Raw genomic sequence first — 10,494 nt, 5'->3', positions numbered from 1 at the left:
CGGCTCGGATTACCAACAAACTCGAAATTCTTCTTGGCCATTTCTCCACTTCTTTCTCCTCTTCACATTCCTCCTATGATTGTAAGAATAACTGCAATCTTCTCCTTCTTTTTTCTGTGCGGGTCACTTCACACCGCAACTACTCCTCTCAAAGGTGTCACTTTTTGCAAACGAAACTAAGCTCTTCTCACTGGGAGCAACGTCCATCTTTCTAACCGATAGTCGTTGTGCTTTCTGAGATGTCACGCGAGAGGACGGCACTCATAAATCATTGAATTCTCCAATCTTATCTCGCTCATTCAATAATTCAAAAGCGGTAGTGAGGCATGAAATTGGCAAGAAACGATTCGTTACATTGATGAGTCGTTTTTTTTTTCAATTTCCTTCTTTTCCATCTGCGAGCGATTCGTCATTCCGAGATTTTTATGGGGTCGTGGCGAATGAGAAAAGTCACGCCCCCTTCTACCATATAAGCCAGAGGAAACGAGCCAACTAGAGCTTCCAATGCTTAGAATTTATTTCAACGCCCCCATGGATGAGGTTTTAACCTAGTAAATTTCTTCTATCGCATACAAACTACCTAGAAAAAGGACTCCTATACCTTTATACTTCACGGTGGAATGTCGTAGTTCTAGGAGTACATTCGTACATTCTTCAAGTTTCAAATGTATCCTCTTACCATTTCTCCTGATTGCAACTCGTTTCTTTTTTCATAAAGATCTGCCAGTTGGCCGAGAACTGATAACTGATCATTTGCGGTTTTTCTGCTTCTTCAATTTTCCTTGCAGCATGTTTTTTTGTTCTGTTTCCGATTTCTGTTCTCTTGTAAGTATCTAAACTAAAAAACTCTCTGTGAGACATTCTTGATATTTCATAACTTTTTCCCCTTCTTATCCTTTCTCTTTCTCCCTTTTTTCATTCCGTTCAACGTGCGTCACATGTTTTTCGAGGTCCCTTCTCACACACAAACTCACAATCAGTTGCGGTCTTCAGCTACTCATTTTTCAAATTTTTGAGAAATTTTTATCACTTTTATCACTTGTTAGTTCATTTTACTTCTTAACATCTGCTTCTGTTTCAACGCTCCTCTTCTTCTCTCTTCTTACTTACTGGTTCCTTCCTCTGAATTTATAGAAAATATCTCGTTCATTTGACTTATTCTAGGCAATCCGAGCTGAAAGAATGGCGATCCCATCAAATCTTATGCAATTCTCTGAAGACATCATCAAGCAATTGACACCAGAAGAAATCGATGAGTTCCGTGAGGCATTCATGATGTTCGATAAGGACGGAAACGGTACCATCTCGACGAAGGAATTGGGAATTGCGATGAGAAGTCTGGGACAGAATCCAACAGAGCAAGAGATTCTAGAGATGATTAATGAAGTTGATATCGATGGAAACGGACAGATTGAGTTCCCGGAGTTCTGTGTGATGATGAAGAGAATGATGAAAGAAACAGATTCGGAAATGATCCGAGAGGCGTTCCGAGTATTCGACAAAGATGGCAACGGAGTTATCACTGCGCAGGAATTCAGATATTTCATGGTGAGTGAAACTAGAAAAACTTCGATTAGGAATTGGCTGTTTTCGTACAATAATTACTCTATTTTTCTAATTTTTCAATATTCCAGGTCCACATGGGAATGCAGTTCTCAGAGGAAGAAGTCGATGAAATGATCAAAGAAGTCGACGTGGACGGTGACGGAGAAATCGATTACGAAGAGTTCGTCAAAATGATGTCCAATCAGTAAATAATCTCGTTCTAATTTCGCTTTTCGTAATATTTCCCTCCCCCCAATTGCAGAATCTCATTGTACTCTATTACACTTTTGCACTGGTTTTGTACCTAGTTTCCCCCTTGAAAACCCTGATCCCCGAGCTTCACTCATCATTCCTTTTCTCTCTTCATCGCTGTAAATAGTTCAAGCTTTGTTCGTTGAAAAGCTTCTTTATTCACAAAAAATCAATTGGCTTCACACAAAAATAAATAAATGGGAAAAATTATATTTACAAGACAATACATTTTACAAAAACTCTTTCTCCATCCGTGTGGCGACCTCTTCTTCGATATCAATCTCCATGCAAATATCAGGAAGAGCCAAGATGATTTCCTCGATTCTGCGATACAAACACATGTTGTTGATCACTTTAGCATACTTCATTGCGTATTCGTAGTCGTTGAAGTTGATACAATACTTGTTGAAAATATTGACAGCAATGTGATGGCAACGGAGATCGAATACTGGACGAGATTGGGTAAGGACTCGGCTGATCAAACTGAAATTCAGAAATGGTGTTTTAGTTCTGCGTCGACCGTTGTTCTAGCCTTCAAAACTCTGACACCACAAGATCCTACACCTGCTCCTAACTCATGTTTCAGACAACCCGATATCTGAGCCAACTCACTCTTCTGATTCTCCCTCAAATAGTTTTTCAACAATCATGTGCACATTCTTCTTGATTGCTCTTCTTGTCTCTTTTAATCTATTGATCTTGTACTCCAATTTGCTTGACAATGTCAGATCATTTGATTTTTTGTGCTGTGAGATCAAGTGATTGAGTTCGATGTCTCTAGCTGGCCAGTTGACAGATTTCGATGCAGATAGACCCTGAAACTCTTTCGATAATTCTAGAAACATGACCTCTCATTCAAACTCACAAAATCTTCAATGTATTCTCTGTCTTCTTTATCTCCTTGGAACAACGCAACTGCCTCTTTCGCAATATCCTTATCACCAAACTGCATCACATGAGAGAGGTTGGTCTCCTTCTTCACCAACTCGTATTGGAACTCGAGAGTTTCCGTTTTCAAATCTTCTCCATCGCTATCAGTCATCCAGTTAACACTGAAAAGATCTCCGAGACATGGAAGATTCATGTCGTTCTCGCAGAATGTTCCCCAAGAACTTTCGTGTCCGTTGGCAGCAGAAATTGCGTAGACTGAAAAGTTTGTGTTTCAAAATCCACTATTTGTTAAACTCACTGTTCATATCAGATCTGAGAACGCTGTCAAACATGCTTCCAGATTCACATGCTTCCAAATAGAATGCTAATTGGGAGTACTTCTTGTTTTTATGCATCCAGACTAATACGTCATTCAATTGTTTCACAGTCAGAATACCGTCTGGGAAAGAGATCATTCCTACGGCACCATGGTCTGTGAAGTAGACAAAGACACGATCATTCTCATTTCTGAAACATAGACTGTTCTAGAAAATTCAATTATCAGAAATAACAAACGTTTCAAGAACTCGTCCATTTCCACCATCGATTCCACTTGCATTTCCTCTGAGAACATTCAAAAAGTTGTCTGGAGTAACTGAAGATCCTTTGTAGTCAATCTTGAGTCCTTTGTAGAGATCTTTTCCATGTGGTCGGTTGAACAATTTTCCTTTGTACGGGTTGCTGAAATTAGAGAAATAGATTATACAATTTTGAGAAATTGATAGTGACATCAAATTATACTTACAGTTGATTATTTGCCACATCATCATACATCATAGTAATAATATTTTCCTCTGGAATCCCATGATTTCTCAAAGTGTGATATGCGTGAGCAACATCTGCCTGATGTCTATAATTGTACCATCCATTTGATCCAGCTACCAGGACAACGAATGCTTCTCCTTCATCTTGATATTTATGTTTCCTCTGTCTCCCAGCTGCCAAACCTTTTCTCGGGTTGTATCGAGCTTCCAAAACAACGGCTAGTGCCAGAAAAAGGAATAGAAGAAATATACTTTTCATTGGGAAAAAAGTAAAGTGAGCCGGTTTGAAAGGGACAATGAGGCTGACTGATGGACACTCCGCACCTTGTGTTATCAGATTACCACTTCAAAAACTGATAAGAGAAAGACATAAGATGTTGATAGTGTTCAAATAGGACAGGACAAATGGGAAAATATGTCAGCTGACCAACAAACATGACACTTTGATTTTGAAAATGAAATAAGAGGTCGAGAAAAAAAATCGAGTTATCAACTAAAATTTTTGAAAATCAACAACCAACCTGGGGATTTTCAAGTAAACATTGAGTACTTGGGGAATCATGTTTAGATTTTGGTTCATAACAGTTGTTTTGTTATTTCTTCTCAGTTTTAGACATTTCTGAAGGGGTTGACTGTCCGATGACAAGAAATTTCATCAGTAAAATGATTAATAACAATTTATTAGAGTTGGAGCACAGCTACTATTCAGAGTTAACTTTTCCGCAGGCATTCAACCTCTTTGATGAGACTGAAGAAATAATTTTGTGAAGATGACCAGAGTTCGGATCTCACGATGACAATGCTATCCGTATCCGTTTAGGTCAATCATCCAGTACAGACAGTTTTTGTTCGATTCTCTGTTTCTTCTATCTTCTTATTTACTCCACCTCATTCTAATGCATTCTGCCGTTATCCGTCGGTCTACAACATCACACAAGAAAAGAGGAAAAAGGGAAGAAGAAGGAGGAAGAACACAGAAAATTAAAGAAGATGATGATGTGGGTAATCAATGGCAAAACGCACGTTGGTGGATGACCTTCTACGGTTTTATTTTTTTCATTAACTGTCTTTCTTCTTGATTAAAATAAGAGGAGAAGAAGAAGGAAGTGTCTATCGAAGTGGTTGATTATCACAGTTAACACTTCTGGTTTTATTTGCAGAACGACTTGGTCTGACTGATGCGGTTATTGCTAGTTTCGGGAGTTCTTCTGGCTTGTGTAGCACCTACTAGTGAGTTGTAAAGCTTCTTGATTGTTTCTTTTTTCTCTTATTTTGAATATACTAACTTCGAAAATCTAAATGAGACTTGAAGCATTATCAGTCTCTTTTGTTTCTTTATTATTGCTTTCTTTTTCACTTATCGCCTTGTCTGCTGCCCCTAGTAGAGTTTCCCTCCGAACCCGTGCTCTTCCACACGGAGCGGGTCGTTCTGCTTTAAGAAGTCGTCCGAAGATCGCTCAAAGGCCTTCTGGAGTCGCCCCGAAAGGTACTTCTGCCAATCAAACATACGAAAATGTAACTATAATACTCCGGTGGTTCCGTGTGGCTCAACATGATCAATAACTTTTTGAACTTCTTCCACTATTCTTCAATTTTCAGTTCAACAATGTTCGGACAGTGATGGTGCATGTGCTTCCTGGGTTGCATCGGATCGTGGAGCTTGCCAAAGAAAAGAATATATCAAGAAGAACTGTAGAAAAAGTTGTGGAAACTGCCCGATATATGAAGCCAAATTCGACACGAACCGTCTGAATCCACAACTTCAGCCCATCAGATTGTTGGTAGGAAGATGGAAAGGAGAACACACTGGAAAGGTTACATTCCCAACAATTCCAACATTTAAATACAGTGAAGAAGTTGAGATTTCAATTCCAGAAGGAAGCAATATTCGATCATTAAATTACACGTGAGTTCTCTTGTTTCCTTTTCCAAAAATAATGTTTGATCTTTCAAAATAATTTCCCAATGTTCAAAGCTTCCAATCATCTAAAAATATAAATTTAAAAAATTCCAGCGCTGCCGCCTGGTCAAGTGACAAAGAAGATCTTCATCGAGAGTCTGGATACATCACAATCAAACCAAATACTCGTGAAGTTATTCTTACAACTGTTATGTCCAATGGATTTATCACAGTTGAAGAAGGTCCTCTTTCCGGAAATAGCATAAAATTCATTCTGAAAGATATCGGAAGAATCAGTTTTGTTCGTGATGAACATCTTCATAATGTGAGTTCTTTTCTTTCATTTTTCCTTGTCTGAGAATAATAAATGTTTGATTTTCAGCTAGTACGCGAGTGGACATTGGATCAAGGTTATCTACGTGCTCGTCTCAGTATCCAAACATTGTCTCATCGAATGCAAGAACACACTTCAATACTCTACACTAAAACTTCTGTATAAAAGGAATAAAGATTGATAGTACATATTTACCGTAGTTCATTTATTCGAGAACTTCTTTGAGATAATTATACAAAACTTTCAAAAACTGAGAAGCAGAATTAGCTACCAGACGGAAAACAAAAAGAACGCCGGTAATTATAAATCACTATAAAATGAACGAGTTCCTGTTCGTTCGAATCAATCTCCTCATTTAGTTCATTTGTCTCTTGTATCGAATAGTTTTGCCCTTCATCTGATTCTGCAATAACTGCCAGATGTAGTCATCTTCTCCTCCTTTTCCAAAATTCACCACCATTCAACTCATCCATCAAAACTTAATATCATCTTTTCTCTCACAAGCCTAGATGCTAAAAATGTCGGTGGGCCCAAAAATAAAGCATCTCATTTTGCACGTCTTCATTGCCAACTTCGACTCGTGGCTTCCTCCTGAAAAGAGAGTTGAGCTATCAATTCAACTCATCATTTATTCGTGTTTCTTCTTCTTCTACTACCCTCTTTGCTTTGTGGTCCATGATGTCATGGAAATATAGAATATAAGGGATCGGAGAAGCATCGAAGAGAAGAGTTGAAAATTAATGATGGATGAGTTTGACTGTAAACATCTCATTCGATTCGAGACGACTCATTTAGATCAAAGTCCGAGATTTAAGCAAAAAGGCAAAGAGGAAGAAAACATTCAGATGAATTTTAAAATGGAACAAGACGGAAAAGGTGTACACAAAACTGGAAACCTCCGTGACAAATTCAGAAATGGAAGATTTTGACTTAACTTCGACACGTTTGGTTTATTGAGCATTGAGCTCTATTGTAATTCTTCTAGAAAACTCAGATTTAATTATTCATATTTATGTTTACACTTGAAAGAAAAGACTACGGTACTTGTGGTTCTTTCGAGGTCTGATCACGATTTCCTGATGTGTTTTGATTTCTAAGAATTGTCTTTCGTAGGTTTCAAATTCCCTTTTATATTTCTTCTTGAAATGGCAGCTTCGATTTGAAAACCATTCTTTTTGTGAACTTTAACTAAAAATTAAATGATCCATTTGACAAAAAGTGTATCCGTGGATCGTAAACCAATCCATTTTTGGTAAGCCAAGAACACCGAACATCAGATTAATAAGTCCAGAAATGTCGACAGAATTCTACATGAAGTTTCTTCATTTACGTCAGTTCCTTGTACGAGCAAAAATTTGATCACCAGTTCAATTTCTAACTACAATAAATCAATCTTTTTTTCTTTTCTCAAGATCCTAAAAATACGTCAAAGTCGTTCTAGTTGGTGACCAACAATCTAGGAGACCAGATCATTTTCATTCAAGTTTTCATTCAATGCAATCTCAAAAAGAATGCAAGTCACCAATAATCAGAACAAATTAATAAAATGCTCTACAAGTGACGTGAAGTTTATGTAAAACAATGAGTGAGTCATTTGCAAAAAAAGTAAATTTCAAAGAGAAAGCTGCAATCTGATCTATGTCAGAAGTGTACCAGTTATTCAGAACGTTTGAAAAAGAAGAAACTACTACGGAAAACTGAACGACGTCAATTGCTTTCTTTTTAGAAACTGTATATTTTAGAGGTCGCGATTATTTATTTAGAGAAGAAGACTACCATTTTGCTATAGGGATATCCTTTCATTACTTGAAGTCCCAGATTCTAAGAACTGTCGAATGCGGAGCAAAGTCTAAAAATCCCTCAGCTACCAAACCATTGATGTAACTCTTTTCCATGGGAACGTGCTTTTCAAATAACAGACACTTATGAAAATAGAATTGTTTATATATATATATATATATTCATTTTGTTTTGTCACGTCACCATCAGACTTCTTCTTCTTCACCACCCATCCGTTTCAAAGTTCATTATGAAACTTCGCTTCTTTTGTCGTCAATATCCATGTATCCAGATTTAGATGACGTCCTTTCTATTCTTTTCTTGTCTGATTACTCACTTGTTTATTTCATTTTACCACCTTCTGGCTCATGGGGTTCCAGACCTAATCAACACTGATGAATTATTGGTGTAGGCGGAGAGAGAGAGAGAGAGAGAATTTGAATGAGGTGTTGACTTGGTTTATGGAACGGGTGTTGAGTTAATCTTGTTATTAGTTGACTAGTTTCTGGATTATTCTTCCATGAGATAAAGTTTTCCAAGTGATAAAAATAACTCTGATTAGATACGACGAATTAGATAGAGTTACAATAGTCTCCAAATGCGGAAACACAGTAGTCACCAGATGGAATAGTTATCGATCTCTTTTAGTCAAAATTCTGGAGACAATTTATTAAGTCTAGGCCATGTTTTTAATAAAACTCACTTGATTTTTTTCACCTTCCTCCTATTTCTGCAAAGAGTTGAACTCCATGAAGAAGAAGTTCACAACGTTGTCTCCACTGCCAAACTAACCTCGTTTGATGCTCCGAACGATATCTTATTTGTGTCGAACTACAGTAGTATTCAAAAAATTGACAACATTGCGTATCTTGACGGAAGTAAAGTGCAAATGTCTCGTAACATTCATTTGCACAACTTTCCGAAATGACATCATAATTATAATAATTCTGATACGAGTCATTTGCCATATATCCTCTCTCTGCTGCTTCAGTCTGTCTTCCACCTCCAAAAACCATCATCATCAGTTCACTTTTTTCTACTCCATTCAATTCATCACTCATTCATTTCTCAAGTCAGCACAGCCAAAAAATGTCAAATTCACTCTATTTATAAATACACCAACAACATTTCGTATTTCATTTTATTGAATTCTCAATATTCTCTTTCTCTTTCTACTCCCTCATAAGAGAGTCTGAAAGGGGGCGTGGCCTGGAAGGGACCCCGAATTCTCTACATCTCATTGCCGAATGATACTCATTTGCACATTTTACTATGATGTTTTCAATGTTTATGCACTATGAGATATTCGAATAAACCGAGTTTCAGGTGCAAAACAATGTTGTCTCTTCGCACATTTGTTCTTGTAATGATGGTTCTCGTTGGGCTCGCAGCGGCTCTGCCGTATTTCCGGCTGAATTACGATTATGATCCAGTGGATTTGGAGAATGATGTGAGTTCGAATTCTTAGAGTACTGTAGGTTTTCAAAAATTGTCACAAAAATAGAATTTTCGAGAGACAAGTTTCTGGTCTGGTTCTTTGCTCGATTCTAGTTCTTACTGAATCATAAACGTTTCACAAAGAGCACCATAAAGATGTCAGAATCATATGACCAGTTAATTGAACGATGAACTCTCTTAGTACATTCTTAGTGAGACGAATCATCCAGATCTCGATGTCTCTAATATTCAAAACTAATTGTTTCGTTAAGGAGAAAAACGCAGCTCGTCAATTCCTTCCATACATGAAACGAAACATTGCGATCGGTCGTGGGGATGGTCTTCGACCCGGAAAATAAGAACAACGACGTCTTCTTTCGATGAATATTGCTTCTTTACATTCTCTTCTACCATCTAGAAATGCTCATTTCATGTTTCTATCACATTAATTTTACTTCCTGGTGTACTGTCTTCTCTTTCTCTTCACCATTTGTTTTCTTTTGATGATCAATATCTTAAAATGGTTTATTCGGTTTCTCCATGAAAACTTCAAGTTCCTCATCAACATCAGCAGTTACATTTATAAAATCAGCGTCTTTTAAAATCTCTTCTAAAGATTTCATTTCAAATGGAATAACGTTTTCTGAAGGTGAAGAGGATTCCGAAGCCACAGCTACACAATGTTTTTCACCGATGAACGACTCTTCGAAAGTCCATTGAGGTTGGGGAGTGGATCGATGAAAATATAGAGATGATGTTGTGGAATTTCCTGATAATAAAATTATTTTTTCCGGAGTAAACTGTTTCAACTCACCTGGAATATGATCATAGTTTCGATTCATTTGAAAAGTGTGATTGTGCAATCCATCAGGAAGTCCGACGCCTGTTGCCTTCAGAATTGACTCTTTCAGACACCAAATCCTATAGAATGCATGCCATCTGCAAATAGTTCACTTGATTGTGAATTTGAACTAATTTTAATAAAATGGAACCATCCAGTACGGTCCAGTACGAACCTTTTCATTTCGCTTTTCTCTCCTCCTTTCACTGTTTGAATCTCTTCTTCACTGAAATGTCTTTTCAATGTATCCATCTGCTCAACAGCTGTCTCTCGACGAGCTTCATCAACTCTCATCACATCAACACCAATTCTTGTTTCACCTGTAGCCAAAACAACGAGATCTCCGTGATGAGAAACATTGTATTCAAAATTTGGAGCGGAAGAAGACTGAACTAGAGAGGGTTTTCCGATTTCGGTACGGACGAACTCCAATGAAGACCAAGAATTCGATGTATGAAGAACGGCGGCTTTTCTTCAATTACAAGAATTTCATTGATTTATCTTTTTGAAATTCAAACCTTGGCATCAATCTACCGATGAGACAAGCCAGTGCATCTTCTTTGAATCGAAATCTCCTCTGTTGATCCACATCTTCTTCCGATGCACATAACACTGCTCGCCTGAATATGTTTTGAAAGGTGGGAGATGTAATTGTGTCTTCCAACGAAATCGCCCATCGAACCCGCATAATGGAATGAATCTGTGATGAGGC

The 10,494-nt window shown here is 37.6% G+C and overlaps 6 protein-coding genes across 6 annotated transcripts; 4 read left to right on the top strand and 2 right to left on the bottom strand.

The window, feature by feature from the left end:
- Nucleotides 1–1,182: 1,182 nt before the first annotated feature.
- Nucleotides 1,183–1,754, top strand: GCK72_018327 (uncharacterized protein; the record flags this gene model as incomplete). The annotated part of the gene is made up of 2 exons (XM_003114070.2): nt 1,183–1,548; nt 1,635–1,754. The coding sequence occupies 2 exons, from the start codon at nt 1,183–1,185 to the stop codon at nt 1,752–1,754; spliced, it is 486 nt and encodes a 161-aa protein (XP_003114118.2).
- Nucleotides 1,755–1,994: 240 nt separating this feature from the next.
- On the top strand, nt 1,995–2,399 carry GCK72_018326 (uncharacterized protein; the record flags this gene model as incomplete). Its single annotated transcript, XM_053732491.1, has 1 exon — nt 1,995–2,399. The coding sequence occupies one exon, from the start codon at nt 1,995–1,997 to the stop codon at nt 2,397–2,399; it is 405 nt and encodes a 134-aa protein (XP_053581404.1).
- On the bottom strand, nt 2,028–3,750 carry GCK72_018325 (uncharacterized protein; the record flags this gene model as incomplete). Its single annotated transcript, XM_003113927.2, has 6 exons — nt 2,028–2,280; nt 2,410–2,612; nt 2,663–2,943; nt 2,987–3,195; nt 3,244–3,408; nt 3,473–3,750. The coding sequence occupies 6 exons, from the start codon at nt 3,748–3,750 to the stop codon at nt 2,028–2,030; spliced, it is 1,389 nt and encodes a 462-aa protein (XP_003113975.2).
- A 1,040-nt stretch (nt 3,751–4,790) lies between these two features.
- GCK72_018324 (uncharacterized protein) lies at nt 4,791–5,890 on the top strand (the record flags this gene model as incomplete). The annotated part of the gene is made up of 4 exons (XM_003114311.2): nt 4,791–4,977; nt 5,091–5,397; nt 5,506–5,716; nt 5,774–5,890. The coding sequence occupies 4 exons, from the start codon at nt 4,791–4,793 to the stop codon at nt 5,888–5,890; spliced, it is 822 nt and encodes a 273-aa protein (XP_003114359.2).
- A 2,950-nt stretch (nt 5,891–8,840) lies between these two features.
- Nucleotides 8,841–9,300, top strand: GCK72_018323 (uncharacterized protein; the record flags this gene model as incomplete). Its single annotated transcript, XM_003114233.1, has 2 exons — nt 8,841–8,954; nt 9,214–9,300. The coding sequence occupies 2 exons, from the start codon at nt 8,841–8,843 to the stop codon at nt 9,298–9,300; spliced, it is 201 nt and encodes a 66-aa protein (XP_003114281.1).
- Nucleotides 9,301–9,456: 156 nt separating this feature from the next.
- GCK72_018322 (uncharacterized protein) lies at nt 9,457–10,470 on the bottom strand (the record flags this gene model as incomplete). Its single annotated transcript, XM_053732490.1, has 4 exons — nt 9,457–9,710; nt 9,756–9,880; nt 9,958–10,254; nt 10,301–10,470. 4 exons carry the CDS (start codon nt 10,468–10,470, stop codon nt 9,457–9,459), a joined length of 846 nt encoding a protein of 281 aa, XP_053581403.1.
- Between the last annotated feature and the right edge of the window lie 24 nt (nt 10,471–10,494).

Source organism: Caenorhabditis remanei, chromosome V, assembly GCF_010183535.1.
Source record: "Caenorhabditis remanei strain PX506 chromosome V, whole genome shotgun sequence".
Classification (NCBI taxonomy): domain Eukaryota; kingdom Metazoa; phylum Nematoda; class Chromadorea; order Rhabditida; family Rhabditidae; genus Caenorhabditis; species Caenorhabditis remanei.
Note: the sequence above shows the minus strand (reverse complement) of the source record. Positions and strands in the feature narration are given on the sequence as shown.